The sequence below is a fragment of the Simochromis diagramma genome, unplaced genomic scaffold, assembly GCF_900408965.1.
Source record: "Simochromis diagramma unplaced genomic scaffold, fSimDia1.1 OVJJ01000334.1, whole genome shotgun sequence".
In the NCBI taxonomy this organism is placed as follows: domain Eukaryota; kingdom Metazoa; phylum Chordata; class Actinopteri; order Cichliformes; family Cichlidae; genus Simochromis; species Simochromis diagramma.
The window spans coordinates 5,040,116-5,060,967 of NW_024386764.1; the positions used below are offsets into that span (position 1 = coordinate 5,040,116).

The 20,852-nt window shown below is 40.9% G+C and overlaps 2 protein-coding genes across 9 annotated transcripts in view; both read left to right on the forward strand.

The window, feature by feature from the left end:
* The window catches only part of camsap2a (calmodulin regulated spectrin-associated protein family, member 2a), a 41,761-nt gene extending 36,421 nt beyond the window's left edge, over positions 1-5,340 (forward strand). For 2 of the 7 annotated variants that reach the window (XM_040032628.1, XM_040032646.1), the window contains 7 exons: positions 544-680; positions 1,070-1,293; positions 1,836-1,932; positions 2,292-2,357; positions 3,301-3,416; positions 3,810-3,928; positions 4,432-5,340. In XM_040032628.1, coding sequence (XP_039888562.1) covers positions 544-680; positions 1,070-1,293; positions 1,836-1,932; positions 2,292-2,357; positions 3,301-3,416; positions 3,810-3,928; positions 4,432-4,737 — 1,065 coding nt within the window. In that variant the 3' untranslated portion in view covers positions 4,738-5,340. The remainder of the gene's footprint in view (positions 1-543; positions 681-1,069; positions 1,294-1,835; positions 1,933-2,291; positions 2,358-3,300; positions 3,417-3,809; positions 3,929-4,431) is intronic. The other 5 variants (XM_040032653.1, XM_040032664.1, XM_040032657.1 and 2 more) reach the window with 3 other exon arrangements.
* A 2,768-nt stretch (positions 5,341-8,108) lies between these two features.
* On the forward strand, positions 8,109-20,705 carry LOC120734106 (WD repeat-containing protein 47-like). 2 transcript variants are annotated; one of them, XM_040032680.1, is made up of 16 exons: positions 8,109-8,331; positions 10,168-10,358; positions 10,443-10,526; positions 10,628-10,712; positions 11,274-11,582; positions 11,799-12,238; positions 12,936-13,032; positions 13,935-14,107; positions 14,193-14,450; positions 14,768-14,834; positions 16,147-16,340; positions 16,705-16,874; positions 16,983-17,153; positions 17,360-17,491; positions 18,889-19,107; positions 19,216-20,705. In XM_040032680.1, exons 2-16 carry the CDS (start codon positions 10,201-10,203, stop codon positions 19,356-19,358), a joined length of 2,700 nt encoding a protein of 899 aa, XP_039888614.1. In that variant the 5' UTR covers positions 8,109-8,331; positions 10,168-10,200; the 3' UTR covers positions 19,359-20,705. The 2 variants fall into 2 exon arrangements, with proteins under 2 accessions (XP_039888614.1, XP_039888619.1); XM_040032685.1 differs by having other exon boundaries at positions 8,110-8,331; positions 16,147-16,304.
* The last annotated feature ends 147 nt before the right edge of the window (positions 20,706-20,852 follow it).

The following is a 20,852-nucleotide window of genomic DNA, read 5'->3' on the forward strand; positions in this document are numbered from 1 at the left end:
TTAACCTCTACAGGAATCAGATTTGTAGTTGAGTTGCATTAGAAGTTTGCTGTGCTACCATTAGAAACAGCTGAATTCAAATTCATTTCATCACATGTGTTTATATTTATAGTCTGAACTAGATATTACAGCGTTAACCACAGGGACATGAAACAAAGTTGCATAATAAAGTGTTTAGAAAGCCTTCAAATGAATGTGCTCTTTCTGGCCCTGAGAAATTCCTCTGTTCTGTGGCTTCTGCAAGCCCTTTTGAATGCTTCATTTAATATTACAAAAGCACGTTGACCTTTCCGCAATCCAGGTTTAGAGTCATCTCTTCATTATATCAGATTAGATTGAACAAAACAACAATAAAAAGGATTTACTGGGTATCAAAATGACACTCGGTTCTGCCAGCTCTGGATTTGCATCACAATCACAGAAGGTCAACTTTGCTTGATGAAAAACAGATAAACAGCTAAATGTATAATATTCATAAATTGACACAGCAGCTTGCATTACCTCACACACACACTTTAACCCAGCTGCCTTGTGTTCCTACAGGAGGATGGAAAAGCAGAGGAGAACATGGCGCAGAAGAGGGCTGCACTGCTGGAGAAAAGGATGCGAAGGGAAAAGGAGACCCAGCAGAAGAAGATGCAGCTGGAAGCTGAGCTGGAGCAGAAGAAAGAGGAAGCTCGGTGTGTCCGTCTGAGAAAAAATTTAACTTGTTTGTTGAGATTTTATTTGATGCTTTACTAGAATCTTTTTCCTACTTTTTCCTCATATTTTTTGTTTCCATTTTGTATTATCTTCCATGTATTTTCTTCATTCTGTCCATTTATGAAACATCACAAGATAGTAATAGTAACGTCACAGCTTTCTAAAGCCCATTATGTCCCAATATTTGCTTAATATATCTAAGACTTATAGACCTGATTAACGTTCAACATCTTGCCAAATAACTAGTCTCTTTTTAATAGCAGTGCAGTACAATATTTACCAATCGATCAGCTGTCTCTTGTATGGTGAATTTAGCATTTCAAAGTATCTTATTGCTAACTCTCCTTCCATCCCTGCATCTGTTCAGACTGAAAGCCGAAGAGGAGCGTGTCAGGAAGGAGGAGGACAAGGCCAGGAAGGAGTTCATCAAGCAGGAGTACCTCCGGAGGAAGCAGCTGAAGCTGATGGAGGACATGGACACCGTCATTAAACCTCGACCCACGGCAGGGGCCAAACAGAGGCGAGGGCGACCGAAGTCTATCCATCGCGACAGCATGGACTCACCCAAAACCCCCGTGAGGGCTGCCACAGGTAACCATGGAGATGACCCCCTCTCTTAGAGAGGTCAATGCCATCTCGTCTGTCACATCAGTGTCTCGCTGCTGCAGTGCATTGTGCCACCTTAGACTGTGTTAAGCAACCAGCTGAGCGCTGCCTTGTTCCTGATGTTTCCTTAAATGCTGTTTTATGTAGTAAAAATATCAAGCTAATATATGGCATTGATATTAATGCAATAATAATAATAATTAGTATACTGAAAAATTATTCTAAAATAAATTAAAACCTCACGTTGAAGAAAGCAGTGCAGCATCAGTGTATGCATGTGTGATATGTGTATATTTTTAAAAAAGCATTATATGATCTGATTTTACTGAATATGTGTTTAATTATGCATCATATTAGTCAGTTTTGCATGTATTTGTGGTTGTGAGACATTTCAGTCGCAGCACTGAGGCTCTAATGCTGTCGCAGGTGGCACAAAACACCGTGGACAGTCCGGTGGTGTTTTCATTCGTGCTGTGGTGTAATCGTGTCGTGTTGTGTCGTGCCACGTGTGATTATCTCACATGCAGGTTCACGCCAGCGTGTCTTTTCAGTCTCCACCTTGTCCCTTGCTTCACTCAACCTGGGAGACAACGACAGCGTTCACTCTGAGAAGAGAGCAGCAAGGTGAGATGTTACTGGGTTCTTTTTCCCCCAAAATGAAACAAAGGTTTAACACTTGGTTTCGATTTTTGTGTTCCATTCAGCAGTAAATAATTTTACTGGTTTAACCTTTTCTACTTGCTGTAAGAGCCTTAAATCCATGCCGGATATATAGTACAGAGTAAACTCGCACTGCCTTCTCAGGCAGAGCACGTGCTGAAGTGCTCTCCGGTGTTACAGTAGGAGTTTTATCCTTCACACCTGCCGTGATGTGCATTTAATTGGACCAGCAGACTAACTCTAACTCTCAGATCTAACATTTTTCCTGTTTTCTCTCAGTCTTCCCTTTTAACGCTTTCCTTTCATGTTGTTTGACACGTCAGAAGTTCTAGTTTAGCCTCTAGCGGTCTCTTCTACTTTCTGGGCTCTCCTAAACTGAGAAGGAGAAGGTTAGTTTTTCTGGTTGACGGTGAAATCTTAAAGGCAATTCATGCTGTCCTGAGCCCAATCCTGCACTGAAAACCCTTTAGACCACAATGGGTTTTGTTAGGGATTGAGTAAGCACTTTAAGCAAAAGCAAATGTTTTTTTGTTAAGACACTCATAACTAACTTCAAAGCAGGTCCGCTATGCTTCCTTCAGTATCACCATCACAAAGCAATCACTTTTTTCTTTCCTGCTTACCCTTCTGCTGTGCTGTTCTCGCCAATGTCCACACCTGCTTTGGTTATTTACGTCTGATAAAACACCAGGTGATTTATTCAGAACCACTGCTTGACAAACTCAATGCACACCCGAGGTAGAGCATCCATCTTATCAAGTCATAAACACATTTTTTTATTCAAAGAAAGCTGAAATGACTTGTTAATATGGTCAGTTTAGTTGCACAAGTTGGCCTAATTGCTCTTACTTTGCATTTTCTTTGCTTATATTTACAAATGCATGGCACAGATCATGTAATTTGGTGGTGTCCATGTAAAAAGCAGAATTTGATTTAATATTGTGAAGTTAAAATACTCCAAATGCAAAGAGTCTTACAGTGAGAGCAAGTAAATGCCAAATCCTGCACAAAAATGTATCTGACCTTTTTTACTGAGCTTAATGCACCAAACTGTATTCACTGCCTGCGCTTGCAAGCTTTGCTGCTGCCCTGGTTATCGTGACTTTGTCACACAGCTAAAACCCAAACCAAGTCCTTTCTTTTGATGACCAAACTGAACTGAATAGCAGTGCCTGCAGTATGCTGTGCTGAGTGTTCAGGATCAGCACACATCCAGAGAGGTAAACTAACGCTCTGTGTGTGTGTGTGTGTGTGTGTGTGTGTGTGTGTGTGTGTGTGTGTGTGTGTGTGTGTGTGTGTGTGTGTGTGCGTGTGTGTGTGTGTGTTTTCTAGGCCTGACTCTGCTGATGGTTTCCTGTCCCCCAGTCGCTCCAGCAGCAGGAATGGAGAAAAGGACTGGGAAAATGGATCCACCACCTCTTCTGTTACATCAAATACAGAGTACACTGGTAGGTTAACTCAATACACGTCTTAGTTTATAGACACATATCAAAAGTGGCAAATATTCACAACATAGAGTTGTTAAATTAGATCTTTGTTCTATCCATTGGAGATTTGTTTTTTAGTTTTTTTAATTTTTTATCTTGATCTCATTGTCTGAAGCAGGGTTTCCTTTTGTACTGATTGCAGTTCAAAGTAATGATATAAACAGTTGTTTCTGATTCAAATAGCTCACATTCCTCTGTCAGACTAACTGGTAACCCTACCCTTAGCTATCGTCATACACGATTCAGCAGCAGAAAGAGTAAAACCAAGCAAACAAGTCTTTCCTTTGACATCACTGGAGTGGTTGCTATGGCAACAGTCCCATCCTGATCTCCCTGCCTCCGTTTTTCTTTCAGGACCGAGGCTGTACAAGGAGCCCAGCGCCAAATCTAACAAGCACATCATCCAAAATGCTCTGGCACACTGCTGCCTTGCAGGGAAGGTCAACGAGGGGCAAAAGAACAAGATTTTGGAGGTACATGTCCTTCATAACTATACTTACAGTTGCACTAAAACTGACATGGGACCTTTGACTCTCTTTGAGGTGTATGTTTAGTGTACATTTTCATATAAAGTGGTCTTTAAATTCAGAGACACCGAGTTTTTGTAGATTTGCCTCTGTACACCATCACAGTGGATTTGAAACAATCAAGATGTGATTGTAGTGCAAACCTTTTGAAGACTATCCCACTTCTTTGCCTTGAGTAACTCTTGGCTTGCCTTTGCAGTATGTTTCATTATCCATTCGCACTGTAAGGCACTATCTGATTAGTTATGCAGCATTTGGCATAATCTCTGCAGAGATCATAGCCACTTCACAATTCATGTATCATGAGTGTTTTGTAAGCTGTATATCCTGTTGATATTTTAAGTCACAGATTTATAAATAGGAAAAAAAATATCTACATAGCACATCAAGTGTCCTTAAGCATATGTCACCTGCTTATCTAACCACATTTACTCCCCTGATCTTGACAGGAAATGGAGAAATCAGAAGCCAACAACTTCTTGGTTTTGTTCCGAGATGCCGGATGCCAGTTTCGCGCTCTCTACACTTATTGCCCCGAGACCGAAGAGATCAACAAGCTGACGGGCATCGGCCCCAAGAGCATCACACGCAAGATGATCGATGGCCTCTACAAGTACAACTCAGACAAGAAGCAGTTCAGCCAGATACCAGCTAAGACCATGTCAGCCAGCGTGGACGCAGTGACAATCCACAACCACCTCTGGCAAACCAAGAAGCCAGCCACCCCTAAAAAAGTAGTGCCTGCCCAGTCCTAATGGGACTTGATACCCCGAACATTTCATTTTCCTTCTTTGAACATAACCAGTCTCGGTTAGCACTTCACTGTACATATCCATGAAGATTCAAACACCTGCAATGCCAGTTAGATGAATGCGTATTTATCTTTTGTTTTGTTTGTTCTCCTCATTGCATTCCCGTCCTTGTTTATCCTTCATATTCGGACCAGAAGTGATAAGACTTTAAAGATCACGAACAGCTGGAATGTACGACACTGTCGAGGAATGATGTAAACGTAATCATGTCTGTGTTTGAAAAAGAGATTTGAGACATTGTGTGAGAGCGCGTGTGACTGATGTTATGTGCCAAACATTAAAAGAAAAAAAAAGGAGACAGTATGAATGCCGGGACATTTTACTCCGTACACTGAAGCTCTGAATGTTTTCAATTCATGTATAGATTGACTTTTGTTCGCTCTACCCTGTTGAAGTGTGGCCTTACGCACGTTTTGTTTTAGTGTAAGAGTGAGTGTAAAGCGACAGCCTCTTTTGTATTTGGAAGAAACCTCTTTTTTCTTTTCTCACCTGTGTGAGTAAAAGTTTGTACATTAAAGTACGTAAACTCCAAAGGGCCAAAAAAAACCTGATTGCATACAGCTAGCGTTAGCCACACAGGATACATGTGTTCAGCTCAACAAAGCAAAGCGGTTCCAGCTTTTTCAGAACCCCTGTTTTTGAGGAAGTGATTTTAATGAATGCAGGACGTTACTGTAGATCACTGGTTCTCAACCTGTAGGTCAGGACACGTGCAGACAGTTTGTGCTGTCGAGTACAATGTCAGTTTTCTGGTTTATTTGCATTGCTTCAGCCCAAAAGATCGGGAACCAGTGTTGTAGATCACCTCGCTGCTGGTTCACAGCAGGTTTGTGAACAAATGAAACTCCTCAGTATTATTTATTTTTTATTATGAAATGCTGCCGACTACAACTTGTAGGGTTCTTTGCAGTGTACCAAGATATTGTACAATCACACTCCTGGCCACTGGGATCAGGACTGATATCCAGGCTATAATGACACCTACAAAGTATTTCTCTTTATGTAACGATGAAATATTAACATTAAATTCAAGATGCACACTCAGACTCTTTATTATCATATCTGCACCCAGCTATAAGCCACTTTTGGCCCACCAAAATTAAGTAAGAATAGCTAGAATATAGCACATGCTAGATTTCTCATAGTTGCAAAAGATATGTTCTGTTATTTACAAGGTAAGTGATGCATTAAAATAAGTAGTTTCTCCCAGTTTATTAAAAAGGCCACATTATGAAGTGTTTGTGTCATTTTCAACATGTCTATGCGTCTTTTTCACCACAGAAACGGGTTCAACCTGAACAACTAAAACGTGTGTGTTAGCAGCATTTTTGTCCATCATCTAAATGCAGCACGTTGTGAATTTATAGTAACATTGTTATTTTGCTAGATTTATTTTTTTCTATTAACACTAGGATGAGATTCACACAATAATGCAAGGCAGAATAGGGCAGGTAGATCCTTGTTGCTGCATACGGGTAGAGTCTCGCCATTTGGTTTAACCGGCGTCAGCGTTGTGTTACTTTTGCCACTGAATGTCAAATCCAACACCATTTGCAGGTATGATTCCCCCCCCAGAAATAAATCTGCCAACGTGGTGCTTTGTTTTTAACTGGGGCGTGGGACGGGTGGGGGGTATTTATGACCAAAAGAGACATGTACGTGTTTTTGAAATTGTAATCTAGTACGACTGGGGGAAGAAGTGTTTCAATGTTCTTTACTGGAAGGATGTGTCAGCAGAAAGCTCGGTCTGCCTGCATTTGGCTGTTTTAAGGCCAAGGTTGAAAAGAAGATTATTATTTAAACTGTAATGATATTGTACAGTGTGTTCATGTGAGCAACTTATTCACTATGACTTTGTTTTTGTTTCGTCAGACGCTGTGCCCTCATTCAACATGTGGCTGAACATGTAGTGTCATTTTTCTTTTTCATTTTGCATCAAATAAAATAAAGCATGACATCAGCATGTCTGTGGTGTTGATTCCAAATGAGGGTATTTTTAAAAGGATATGCAAAGAGGGGGTTGTTAATAGAAGCAAACTCTTTTCATGGAAGGATAATATTTAACCATGAAACAGTTTTGGAAATATTAGTCGTAGGGTTCTTTCTTTTTTATATATATATTTCTAAGATATGGCACTGGACTATTGGTGTTTTCGAAGGGTTTCAAAGCCCAACCTGGTTAATTAGGGTCATTCCATCTGAAATCATTATGGGCCATTTGCATAAAATGTTATGGTCCAAATTCTTTGGTTTGTGTTTTCACACTTTGAAATCTGAGGCAATGTTGGAACATGAATATTTCCAAACCTATTAAAGATAAAAGACTGAAATGTTCACTGGTCTTCCCTAACATAAACATGAATGTCTGTATTTTTGGGACAAATACATTAAAAAAAATGGCTCCATATTTGAGCAGACATAAATACCAAACGTTTCCATTGCAAAACAGAACTGGTGACACTTTTGGAATGCTATAGTTGCATTTCACAGAAATGCAAAGTGAAACATGAAAAATACTTTTTAACAGAAAAATGAAGAATTCATGCTGCATTGAACAAATAGTCTAAATTGTGCCACGTAAACACAAATAGATCAATAGGTAGTCTAGTCCAGATTTGAAATCATAACATTTTCAAGAGGTGGTTCATCAGAAAATGTTCTACAATTATAATTAGATGGAGTACCTTAGATAACGGCAAAGTTAATGTGTTTAGATTAACTTGTTTCCAGTGAAAGCTATATATTTAGCTAAAGTAACAAGGCTGGATTTCTAGGAGCAACTTTATCTGACCCCGAGTACCTCAGTGGCCAAAGGCTCCACTGTAAATGGGAGCATAAAATAATTTTAACTTAGTTTATGAATCAGTCCAGTGTCGCTACTAAGGCTGTTAATAAAACTGTGATTATTTGACTAAAAAGAACACACATTGTTGTTTTGCTTAACAAATTATTTTAGCCATGGCCAATAAAATGTAGTTAATGACTACAGTAATGAAAATTTGCCATTAAACAAGGGAACTCAAAGGCTAATTTTAAAAGGATTCAGACACTTTTTTCATCATTTTGAGTGAATATATATATAAACCATTTTCTATATTCTAATTAGATGCCCAACTTTCTGATAAAAAAATGTTTATATTAGCTTGACAGCAATTTAACAACTCGTCTTAGAGATGTTCAAAGAAAATAGCATTTTTATCGTCTTTCTTTGTTATTTATCTTATTTCTTAAAATAAAATAAAATAAATCCTATCCTTTTTTATCTCCCTGAATTTCCTTTGAAAGTTGTCGCGTCCGTGCTGTAGGTGTGACCGCTGGGCGTCGTTGCTACAGTTGATTGGTGGTTTGCGGCTACGTCCGCATGGCAACCGCGAGCTGTGTACAAGAAACCAGGCAGGAGAAAGGAGCTTTCTGGCAACGCAGTAAAGCCTTTCAGCAGTCAAATACATCTTCCCTGCCGTCTTCTTCGTGGACGTCGCTACATCTGGAGACCGCGGGCTTTAATGCGGCGGGCTGTAGGCGCAGACTGACTGACAGGTGAGATGCTGGCACTGTTTCAAGGCGGTGTTTAGCACTGCGCTGTAGTCTAGCACGGTGTGTCCCCAGTAAGGGAGACAATGATTGGCATGCTTATCATTTTTTGCCCTGCATTTGTGTCCAGTGGTGTTAATAGTCGTCACTGGCTGCCGTGCTCGAATAAACAAGGTGTGTCCGAGGACAGATAAAGTGCTGAGGCTGTCAGGTTTGGGCCGCAGACCTGCTCTCACATCCCGGCCCGGAGCTGGGTGGATGTTCTGTCTGTGTGTGGAGGGAACAGGGCGGCGTCATAAGCTGCTCTCCCAGCCTCTCTATGCGCTTCCTTAAACATACAGGGCGAGTGCACCATACATAATGAAGACCCCTCCATGTCTTTGCTGTAGCTGCCTGGGTGATGTTGCAGTGACTAACCATTTAAAGACCCAACCTTGGAACTGCATCTTTGATATGTTCCAGTATTTAAACTATGAGCCATTTAGGGACATTATGCATATGTGCAGAAACACCACAGATGCCCTTTGAAGCATAAAGCAAGCCTCCAGCAAAAGGGACATCACAGAAAAATACAGTTTAGTGACCGAGTTTAAAAGTGCAAAGGAGTACTATGAACTTACTTGAACCATCATAATAGACTAGAGTAAGAATTTAATTAAAGTGCAAAAATTAGCATTTTGCAAAATTAGACACCAGAATCATCAATGGGAAGGTTAACGTTCTCTAGGCGTTAAGAAAGAAAACACCTAATAACCTCGAACAGTATACTGATCTGGAAATTGGAGTGACACAAGGGAAAAGCATGTAGCATTATCTGTTAGCCATAGTACAGACAGTGTGATGAGTCTCACAGAGTCCAGTGATGTGAGAGAGGACGTAAGCAGAGAGATGAATTCTGAAGTGTAGATAAGTTGCAATGTAGGGACAGTTTCATTGTGCTGACGGACAGTGGCCTAAATTATGCTGGAAAAGCGAAGAGAAGTAGAATATTCTGCAGTGGCCAGTTTAACCAGCTGGTCTGTATTCTGTCAAGTATGAATTTCACTTGGTGTAAGCAAACCCTAAGGGAGAAAGACACATGAACAAACAACGGCTGATTAGAGCTGCAGTAAAGCTTGTGAAAATAGAAATAATTTAAAACATGGTTTATGATTAAGTGATTGTTTTCCAGTTAAATTTTCAATTGGATATGAAAACAATGTGTTGTGTTGGTGTACAGATCGAGAATTATAAAAAATTATAAAAACTGGAATTCACCTCCGTTTTTGTTTGTCATGTATTTTTTGCAAACAGGTGTGAAAAATTTGGGAATGCATAAACCAAAATGTCAAATATAAGGGCCCAAAGGTTAGATTGGTTTTGGAAAATGTGAAAGATGGAATACATTTTGGACTTTTAACTGTATTTTTATATGTTTTACAGCTTTTCTCACAGAAAAAGAACTCCTCCTTAGCAAATTACACTACAGCAAAGCAAATAAAGTAATAAGTTAACACTTGAATAAAGAAATGTCTTTCTTTAAATGGATCTACAGGAAAAACAGACATTTTCTATGAATAAACAAAAACTTTGTTTTATAATTAGAGGACAGTTTGGGTTATGAGCCACCAGAATTTCTGTAATTTTACACATTTGTTTCTTACAATTTAAGGCCAAAGAGTCATGCTGACAGATTATTTTTCCATTTCTTTTCACTTACTACAGTAGTAATATTACAATTAGAATAATTTCCTTAAGATTGGGAACATCAGGATAAGTCTTTCTTCTTTTGCTGTGACCTTTCCATTAACAGGCTTCTACCTTCTCTCTCTGTTTTTTTGTTTTGTTTTGTTTTTTGTGCAGCCAGCTATAAGCTGCCCCCAAAAGATCTGCAACATGACAGCAGAGGAGACGATCAACATAAAGGAGGCTGAGGTGATCAAGCTGATCCTGGACTTTCTCAACTCCAGGAAGCTGCACATTAGCATGCTGGCTCTGGAGAAGGAAAGCGGTGTTATCAATGGACTATACTCTGATGATATGCTTTTCCTCAGGTACACACACTCATATGGCGCAAGCGGGATAGAGAGAAGTTTTTCACAGGATTCTTAAATTGTTCATTTGTTGTTTTTAATCAGGCAACTCATTCTGGATGGCCAGTGGGAGGAGGTGATGCAGTTCATTCAACCGTTAGAAGGAATGGACAAGTTTGACAAGAAAAGGTGAGAGAAGCTATATGTGGCTGTTTCGTACCGGTCTTCACACAACAAAGAACATTTTTAAGCGTACTTGTTTGTAAGCACGTTTGCACTTGTGTTTCCAGGTTTCGCTACATCATATTTAAGCAGAAGTTTCTGGAAGCCTTGTGTGTTAATAATGCCATGTCGGCTGCTGAAGACCCTCTAAATGTATGTGTACTTTTATATATACGTATGTCTTTGAAATGTATTATGAACTAGATGCATGTTTCCTAGCAGCTGCTCGTTGCTCAGTATAGCAGCCTGTGATTATAAAGCTACGTTAATGTAAATTCTCTGCAGTAAAGAGAATTTTAATCTTGACTAAAAAGAAATTACACATTATAGTACTTGTTAAAGTATAGCAAGTATAATCTCTGAGATACTAGTTTAGCAACAGTTTCTTTCTATGATTCACATTATTTTTTTTGGATGATGCCTACTTTTTTAGAGCGAACCAGTGTTAAAAAAAACAGTCTGTTACGGGCCACATAAGCTCTCTACTTGAGCACAGAGAAGTAAAATTGACAGGTGGGTTGGTATCTCCTTAAGCTGGTAAAAAGCCAGTTTCACAGCAGGCTTTACTCACTCCCATCCTATTGTGTGATAATCTGTGTTTGTAAGGAACAGCTAATGTCATCCTTTATCTGTCAAAACACCAGTGGGCTTCTGTATTGAGCACCCCAAAATATAATCACTGTCTTGCCCGCCTGAATTTTTCTGCTTTTACAGCTAGAGATCACCATGCAAGAGGCAGTAAAGTGCCTGCACAGTCTGGAGGAGTTCTGCCCGACCAAGGAGGACTACAGCAAGCTGTGTCTCCTCCTCACACTGCCACGCCTCACCCATCACGCAGAGTTCAAAGACTGGAATCCGAGCACGGCACGAGTGCATTGCTTCGAAGAGGCCTGCGCGATGGTAGCCGAGTTCATCCCTGCGGACAGAAAGCTGAGTGAGGCGGGCTTCAGGGCTAGCGGGAACCGCCTCTTCCAGCTGCTAATCAAAGGGATCCTTTATGAGTGCTGTGTAGAGTTCTGTCAGGTAATCTGATGCGCTATTAGTGAAAAGGGTTACAGTTAGGGTTAAGTGGCTGATAAAAGGCTCAAACCTGCAGAGGTGTTCAAAACTACTAAAAAAGGGTTTTATTGCAAAGTGACCTATTACTTTTTTTGTTTAAAAAAACAAACTGTCTGGTTTTCGCACATTTGTGTCTCCGAAAAAATAGAATAGGTTTTAAGAAGCTTTTCTGTTTTGTAGAGTAAAGCAACAGGAGAGGAGATCACAGAGGGCGAGGTGCTGCTTGGCGTGGATTTGCTGTGTGGGAACGGCTGTGATGAGCTGGATTTGTCGCTGCTCTCCTGGCTGCAGAATCTTTCCCCGGGTGCCTTCACCTGCGCCTTCCAGCAGAAGACCCTCAACATCCACGTGGACCGGCTGGTGAAGCCCAGCAAAGCTGGCCACGCCGACCTCCTTACTCCATTAATCAACCGTCTGTCCCCGTGCCCTACCTCACCCTTTCATCAAAGACCTCATTCGGCCGACACCTACATGTCGAGATCCCTCAACCCAGCTCTGGACGGCCTGTCTCACGGTTTGGCGGCTCAGGACAAGAGAGGCCTGGAGACAAACATGAAGTTCGCTCTTAGCCGGAGCCTCGTGGAGAATAACGTGCATCAGCAGGACGATTCACCTGAGAGGTAAAGTCAAAGAAACTGGAAAGGGATATTTCGTACATCTTGTTGGGAGTAAATATAAATGTTATTTTGCAAAATAAACACTGAACTTTCCCTGGTGTCAGGAAAACAAATTGCACTCATTCAGCATTCTAATTAGAACTATGCAGTCGAATCAAACTTATAAACCCCAGAATAAAAATGCTGCTTGACCTGTCCATGCAAAGATTCATTATTTAAATCCTGCCTACAAACAACTAACCACGCAGGCTATTATGTAAAACCTTTTCTTTATTTAAAATCCCTCTAATGTATGTTATTATACTTTTTAAAAATATTTATATATTTAGGATAGATGTCTGCCAGACTGTTGCTAGTTTGTTTTACAAGGTGACTGCAAATAAAATGTCACAATTCTAAGGTTGAGACAGGATGTTGGCCCCACCTGTTGGATGTAGTCAAGCTGTACAACTAGGCGCAAAAATGCATCAGTGTTGATGTGATATGCACATATATGAGATCATAGTTAATGGATTTTATGCAAAACAGCAGAAATATTATTGTAGCTGACACAAATCTAGACTAATCTTCAATCACAGGTTAATTAAGAGCTTTTTAATTTGACTTTGCTATTATTGTTTGCATAACCCTTATAGATAAAATGTTTTTGACTTGAGATATAAAATCAGATAAACTGATTGATACGTCTTCCTAACTATAGGAAGCACCCACAAGGGCTGGATGGACCAAACACCACACGCACACCTCTGACTCCTGGAAAAGATGGTGGGCCACCGTGCAGCACAGAAACACATGAGGTATGAACTGCAGGCCGTAAGCAGCAGACTTGTGTGCATGGTTTAAGCCTGAAATCAGCCAGTGTCATCTGTTGTTTAAAGGTGAAAGTGAATGAATGCCAGGCTTCACCTCCGGGTTCTCAGAACAAAGTTGTTTCTCGACTGTTATGAAGAAAAAGCAACAGTTAGCTGTCTGGTCACTTGAGTCAAAGTCAGTGAAAGATTTTCAGTCTGGAGTTAAAGACACAGAATGAATCCCCCCTGAACTGTGTGGTCTTAACGCCTTTATTGCATTATAAATCCTGCCTGAATTCTATACTACACGTCCACATAGGGCACTTGCACCTTGCTGCCCCCTGTCCCAGTGTAGCGAGGTGGAGCTCATGGACACTGGAAACACATAATCTGCTTTGATATGCAGCCACATCCAAAGATGGCCTCCTGCTTTCATCATCACTCATCTTTATACATTTCAGGTCCCATCTAGAAGAGCATAGTACTTTAAGATTATATCACCACGTGTGTGTGTGTGTGTGTGTGTGTGCATGAAAAGTGGTGAGAGGCCTGAAGGATAATATACTGTTGACTCAATGCAATGAGTTCCTTGAAAACTTTTTTTATGGGGTGGATGATGGAGGACAAGGCCTTGGGAGTTGAAGAGTTGTCAGCAGTGGCTCTGGGAACGAGTTTGCCTTTTATAATCTGGTGTGTGTGTGTGTTTTGTGTGTGTCTGGACACTTCCAAGCTTTGAAGCACAGAACAGTGAAAGGCACTATGAATTATTCAGCCTACAGGGCCTGCTTTGGTAAAATAGAAAATACAGTTTCAGGGATTTCTACATTTTCTGCAGAAACAATTCAACTGTTTGGTTTTTTTTGGGGGGGGGACTCATTTTGGTGGCTTGTGTCCTTGTCTGTGTCTAGCGTCGTGACTCCACTGAGCACATCCAGGAGTATTACAGACAGCGGCTCCGCGTGCAGCAACATCTGGAACAGAAGCAGCAGCAGAAGCAGCTTTACCAGCAGATGCTGCTGGAGGGGGGAGTGAAGCCCCAGGATGGAGCCCAGCACAACCTCACAGAAACCTTCCTCAGCAGGTGAGGATGTCATTCCTACAGGATTTGATGTCAGCGAGGAATGAAACGCAAGCCGGGTGCTACGACAGAGATTGTCTTTGTCTAGATCCATCCAGAAGTTGGAAGAGATGAATGTGGGCATCGACCACCGTGGAGAGGACATGATGGCGCAGCTGGGCCAACAGTGGAACGGGCTGACGGGGAACAACAGCACATCTAGCCCCAGGGTGCCTGACACCCGTCACACCCCAGATAAAGGACCGCCGAGGGACAAGCCAGGTGGGGTGAGCAGCAGCACGCCAGTAAGCACCGGGAGCCACAGCTTGCCGTTGCTCAGTGAGTCCCCAGTTCCTCCCAATAAAAGGTAAGAGCCTCCTGCTATTGGTCTCCACCGAAACATCTTAACTTGTTAGAAGTTAGGCTCACATTTTGCTGGTGTGTAGGGAATGCTTCTAGTGACTGTTCAGCTGCTAATTAATTGAAATAGAACATGTATCAAAAAGAAGAATCAGATTTCAAAAGGCTATGTTTGCTATTTGTAATGCAGCTTTCCTCATAGCAAGCATTTGCTAATTATTATCAAATATTTGAAACATGTCACTCCGAGCTCTTATTGATGGGAACCAAAAAAAGCCCAATGTTTATGACTTGTTTATGCATTGTTCTTTTTTGTGCTCAAAGAATCACTGGCTCTGGTCCTACAGTCCAGGATGACTCCACAAGCTCTGCAACACGTAGCACACACGAGGTATGTAAGCACGCTCTGTTGATATTTAACTTCCATACATTCCACATACAGTGGTATGCAAAAGTTTGGACACCGCTGATAATTTTCATGATTTCTCTTCATAAATTCATTGGTTGTTTGGATCAGCAATTTTATGTAAATATATCATATAGCAGATGAACACAATGATATTTGAAATGAAGTTTATAGGATTTACAGAAAGTGTGCAATAGTTACTTAAACTAAATTGGGCAGGTGCATAAATTTGGGCACCCCAACAGAAATCTTCCATCAATATTTAGAAGATCCTCCTTTTGCAGGAATAACAGCCTCCAAACCTGAACACTTCCTATAGCTTCCAATGAGAGTCTGGATTCTGGTTGAAGGTATTTTGGACCTTTCGTCTTTACAAAACATCTCCAGTTCAGTCAGGTATGATGGTTTCCGAGCATGGACAGCCCACTTTAAGTCACACCATAGATTTTTAATAATATTCAGGTCTGGGGACTGAGATGGCCAATCCAGTACCTTGTACTTGTTCCTCTGCATGAATGCCTTAGTGGATTTTGAGCAGTGTTTACGGTCGTTGTCTTGTTGAAGTATCCAGCCCCAGCGCAACTTCAACCTCAAGAGACACTGTTTATGGCATGTGTTTGTGGCATCCTTCACCTCGGCTTATCTAAGATTTTTCTTGACCTGTCACTTCCAGCCTTAACTTGAACTGTGCCTGTGGTCTTCCATTTCCTCACTATGTTGCTCAAAGCGGAAACTGACAGCTGAAATATCTGAGATAGCTTTTTGTATACTTCCCTAAACCATGATGTTGAACAATCTTTGTTTTCAGGTCATTTGAGAGTTGTTTTGAGGCTCCCATGTAGCCACTCTTGAAAGAAGATGCAAAGAGGAGAAAAACATGCAACTGGCCACCTTAAATGCCCTTTCTCATGACTGGATTCACCTGCGTATGTAGGTCAAGGGTCAATGAGCTTACCAAACAAATTTTATGTTCCAATAATTAGTGCTAAAGGTATTCAAATCAATAAAACGACAAGGGTTCCCAAATTTATGCACCTGCCTAATTTAGTTTAAGTTACTATTGCACACTTTCTGTATATCCTAAAAACTTCATTTCACTTCTCAAATATCATTGTGTTCATCTGCTATATGATATATTTAAATGAAATTGCTGATCCGAACAACCAATGAATTTATGAAGGAAAATCATGAAAATTATCAGGGGTGCCCAAACGTTTGCATACCACTGTGAATGCTTAAACGCAGCTGCAAACTTCATGACAATGTTTGGTTTATTTTTTTTTATCTTCCTGTGAAGCCCGCAAAGTGCAAAACACAGTTTGTTAAGGTGAGCCAGCTCGAGGACACACAGGCAGTGCGCGCAGTGGCCTTCCATCCCGCCGGTGCGCTGTATGCCGTCGGCTCCAACTCAAAAACCCTGAGAGTGTGTGCCTACCCGGAAACACTAACTGCCAGGTGGGAGCGGCTTACAGGGACCTACAAATCCACACTGTGAGATATTTAATTTGTAATTGAAAGCCACAGAGATACATGTAATTTTTGTATCTCTAGAGCAATTTTGATGACTTGAACAGCTTACTTCCTTTTCTTACTTTGAAAAAAGACAACGACCCAATATGAGCAAGCATTTGGCGACAGTGGGAAGGAAAAACTCCCTTTTAAGAGGAAGAAACCTCAGGGAAGAGCAGCCATCTGCTGCAACCGGTTTCATCAAAATGAAAAATAAAATTCACTCATGGAAAAAATCCAAAATATGTGGATTCAAGGAACCTTTTTAATTTTTTTCTTAAAGGTAGAAGTCATGCCTTCATCATTTTTTTTTTCTGTCTGTGTCCATGTTTGTTTGCTTCTTTAGTGGTTCTGGTGGAGTGAAGCAGCCGGCTGTGCGCTTCAGGCGGAACAAACATCACAAGGGCTCAATCTACTGCGTCGCCTGGAGCCACTGTGGACAGCTTTTGGCCACTGGCTCCAATGATAAATATGTCAAAGTCTTGCCTTTCAATGCAGACACCTGCAATGCCACAGGTACACACAATAAGGAAAATATTAGAAAAATAAGTTTAAGCTGATGCAGAAACTCATGTTTCTTCTGTTGCTAAACTGCTTGGAAACATCTGTACTCTTGTGATTCAGGCCCAGACCTGGAGTTTAGCATGCATGACGGCACTATTAGAGATTTGGCTTTTATGGAAGGTCCTGAAAGTGGAGGATCTATTTTGATCAGTGCTGGAGCCGGGGACTGCAACATCTACACTACTGACTGTCAGAGAGGACAGGGCCTTCATGCCCTGAGCGGACACACCGGTATGTCCCTGTTTACCTGCAGCTGACAGATTGGTCTAAGCAAACTCTGGATAGGGGTTTTCAAAGTGTGGTCCTCAGTAGCGTTTTATGGTATTGTCATTCATCCACTGTAGGTTCTTTGAAACACAAATTTAGCATGAGTACCAACATTTATCGCATTTATTGCAAAGTTGTTGAAAAGACATAAACCGAGCTGTTGTGAACAGGTCACATTCTGACTCTGTACACATGGGGAGGGTGGATGATTGCTTCAGGCTCACAGGACAAAACTGTCCGCTTCTGGGACCTGCGGGTGCCCAGCTGTGTTCGGGTGGTGGGCACAACTTTGCATGGCACAGGTGAGTCATACTGAAACTTGCTACTTTGTTTGATTGGAAATGGTTTTTACCACACTGCTACAGGAAGACACTTACACTTTTATGAAGAGCACGACTTCCATAAATTAGAAAGGAAAAAAGAGAAATTAAAGACAGAAATCAACTGACGCTTCAGGGCAAGTCAAAAAATATTTGAAAGCTACAGTTAGTTATTTTCTGAGGTTATTTAATATAAAAAAATAATATACTAAGATATACATGATTTTGTATGTAATTACATCAGTATACATTTATTACATTCTCAGAAACTTAGAACTAATCCAGTAAATAAAATAGAAATATGGGGAGGAGGCACCAGTTTTTTGAAATGTTGGCCATGTTGCCCAGCTATCTTGAACACAGTGGATGAGATGGACATTGTTGCTCTGCCTGGTCTTGGTTTTTTGTTAATCGCAAATAGCTCTTTCACACTATATATTTGCTATTTCCACTTTATCCTCTTCCTCCTCATCTATGGCCTCGTCATGAACTGAAGTGAGAGCTCTAACACACGGAAACATGCATAAATGTGCATTCCCCTACAGCAGCCACTGTAGCTAGGATGATATTTTAAACGCTGTAACTTTTAAAAATATATTTAAATATGCATCCAGTTTTGCAGCAAAATATACAGTTTATATTTAAAAATAAATGTTTAAAAATGTTAGCTGCAGGTAGTGTTAAATTTTACCTTCTTTGTAGTATTTTCAGCTGAGTCTGCATTCGTTTTGTAATATTTTGTTGTTTAAAGTCTAAGCAAAAAGATGACAAAGTTAGCCGCAAAGATGCATTATCGATGGCCCTTTACTCTTAAATGTGGCAAATCCAGTTATTGCTGTTATTTCCAGGCTGCGGCCCTCTCTTTGTCCTGTTTGCTCTCCTAGCATTAGCATTACCTCAGCTATCTGTTCTACCCAGTTACAGCAAAAAATCATTTAAATGATGATTAACAGTTCAATAAAATCTTGTTTGCTGTCTGGGTTATTTGTGATAACATTAATCCACTGATATCGCATTATCAAACACCTACCTGTCTGATAGCGACATGAAGGACACCTAAAGTAGGAGCATATCTGCTGCCTGCATGTTTGTAGTTTGTCAGCAGCCTGTCTCTTATGAAACTCTTAACATGGACAGCTGATGAAACCATAATCAAGCGCTGCACTCCAGTAAATTGAAATAATAAAACAAGTGTTTATCACTGTGGTGTAGTATTCGCTGATGACAACTGTAAAACATTTTGTCACAGTTTCCCTTTGCAAATGCAAAATGCCTGGATAACATTTAAGGTTTTGAGTGTCAGAAACTGCTCCTGTCAGCAAAATACTTTTTAAGCTGCATCTAACAACATGACGTTTTTCACACTGTACGTCACTCAGGAAGTGCAGTTGCTTCAGTGGCAGTGGATCCCAGCGGCCGCCTGCTCGCCACCGGTCAGGAGGACAGCACCTGCATGCTGTACGACATTAGAGGAGGCCGCATAGTGCAGACGTACCGCCCCCACAGCAGTGACATACGCTCTGTGCGCTTCTCACCGGGAGCCCATCATCTCCTCACTGGTTCCTATGACAACAGGATCATAATCAGCGACCTTCAAGGTAGCTTGAAATAAGTCACTGTTTGAAGTGAAAAATCAAATTTTGAAGCGCTTAAAATTGTGTTTGTAAGCTCCTCCTGTGTGATATTTCCCCCTTCTCTGACCCCAGGTGACCTAACCAAGCCCCTCCCTCAGACGGTGGCAGGGGAGCACTGGGACAAGGTGATCCAGTGTAGGTGGCACCCACACGATCGGACCTTTGTCTCCTCGTCTGCGGATCGAACAGTCATCCTCTGGGCTCCAGGCCCGTGAGATTTAGAGAAAGAGCACAAGAGCACAGTTTCCACATACACCCCAGCTCCGAGGTGTATTGGTGTGCAAAACATGCATATCGTAAACGTCAAGTTGTTTATATGTTTAAAGATAAGTGCACGTGTGCGTACAGTAGGGTGACAGGTGCACTTTTGAGCCAGAAAAGCCAGTCACTTTAAGGAGGACACTTTCTACGTATGTGTGTATATGAATGTCCATATATGTCTTTGGGTATGTGCCAATGTGTGCTCAAGCAACCATGAATTTCTGGAAATCTGAGTGTATATGGCTTTGCAGTTTGAGTCAAATTTAAGGGAAAATTGTGAGGTTGAATTTCTAAATATACATAGAACATGTCTGTGTGTTCGCTTGATACCTTTCAGCTTGTGACTTTTATAATTTCAGCAAAGATTAAATGGCAAATGTGATACAGAGTATAAAGATGGTCGCTAATGCCCATCTTAAAAAGCACTTTACTTTACTTTGACTGCGAGCATACTTATCTTATATTTTAGCTCATCTGTCACACTGCCCAAGCAAGTACACTCAAAACATGGAGATAAACAAAGAAGTAGGGTTGGTGTAATGTGACATTTAGCATCTTAACACAGCAACTCTTTTGATAATTTCTGCAGGAAGGAGCGACAGAATTTAATGTTCTGGAGAGAAGCCACATTTGGTTATGCATATCATAACGTGCCTTTTTTGTAACTGTTGTGTAGTTTTTTGGATGTCTGGATTGATAGATTTGTTTTTTTAATTTGCAGCTTTATTTTGGTATTTTATCACATGCCTTTTGTCAGCTGCAAGTTCAAACAAGGTTACTGCACCCATCAGCATCACTTATATGCATACAACAGTTTATTCACTTACATGAAAGCTCAAAAAAAAGAGTACCACTGGGTGTGAGTTACAGGCAGCACCCGAACAAGTCGAGTTAAGCTTTGGGGAACCTCTTCTTGGGAACTCTGGTTCGAGCGCATGGAAGTGTTTACCTGCAGTCGGTCGATAAATTTGACAAGAAAAAAAAAAGTCTTAAATCAGAGATGTGGATTCACGAGAACCCGTGTCCCAGTGAAGGTTTAGGGATTTATAGTGAACTTTACAATAGAATCCACTAAATGCAGACAACCATGAGAGTCTCTGTATTTTGGATCAGCAGGCTAATGTCAAAACAGTGGTAATGATGCACTTTAAAGAGATGCTTCAGGACTGCACAGTGTGAAACACCAGTGTCGTTGGCTTGTTTAACTTTTAGCTTCACTTTTTTGAGCAGCCTGGTGCAAGTGTGAGACAGAGACGAGGGTACAGGCTGAGAAAACGACTGACCTTTGTGGGATTATCGTATTGTGCTTTACATTTTACCTTATCTGTGACTCTTGATGGCATATTCCGTGTCACTGTCCACCTGTAATAGTTACATGCACAAATGTGTCACAAGTAAGACAAGTGCCAAGGGGTCATTAGGGTTCAAACTGTTAAAAAAATAAAGTA

Coding starts and splice junctions, on each gene's coding strand:
- LOC120734106 (XM_040032680.1), top strand. CDS start 10,201: ATGACAGCAGAGGAGACGATCAACATAAAGGAGGCTGAGGTGATCAAG. Junction 17,492..18,888: donor CACAACTTTGCATGGCACAG/GTGAGTCATACT, acceptor TACGTCACTCAG/GAAGTGCAGTTGCTTCAGTG. Junction 19,108..19,215: donor CATAATCAGCGACCTTCAAG/GTAGCTTGAAAT, acceptor CTCTGACCCCAG/GTGACCTAACCAAGCCCCTC.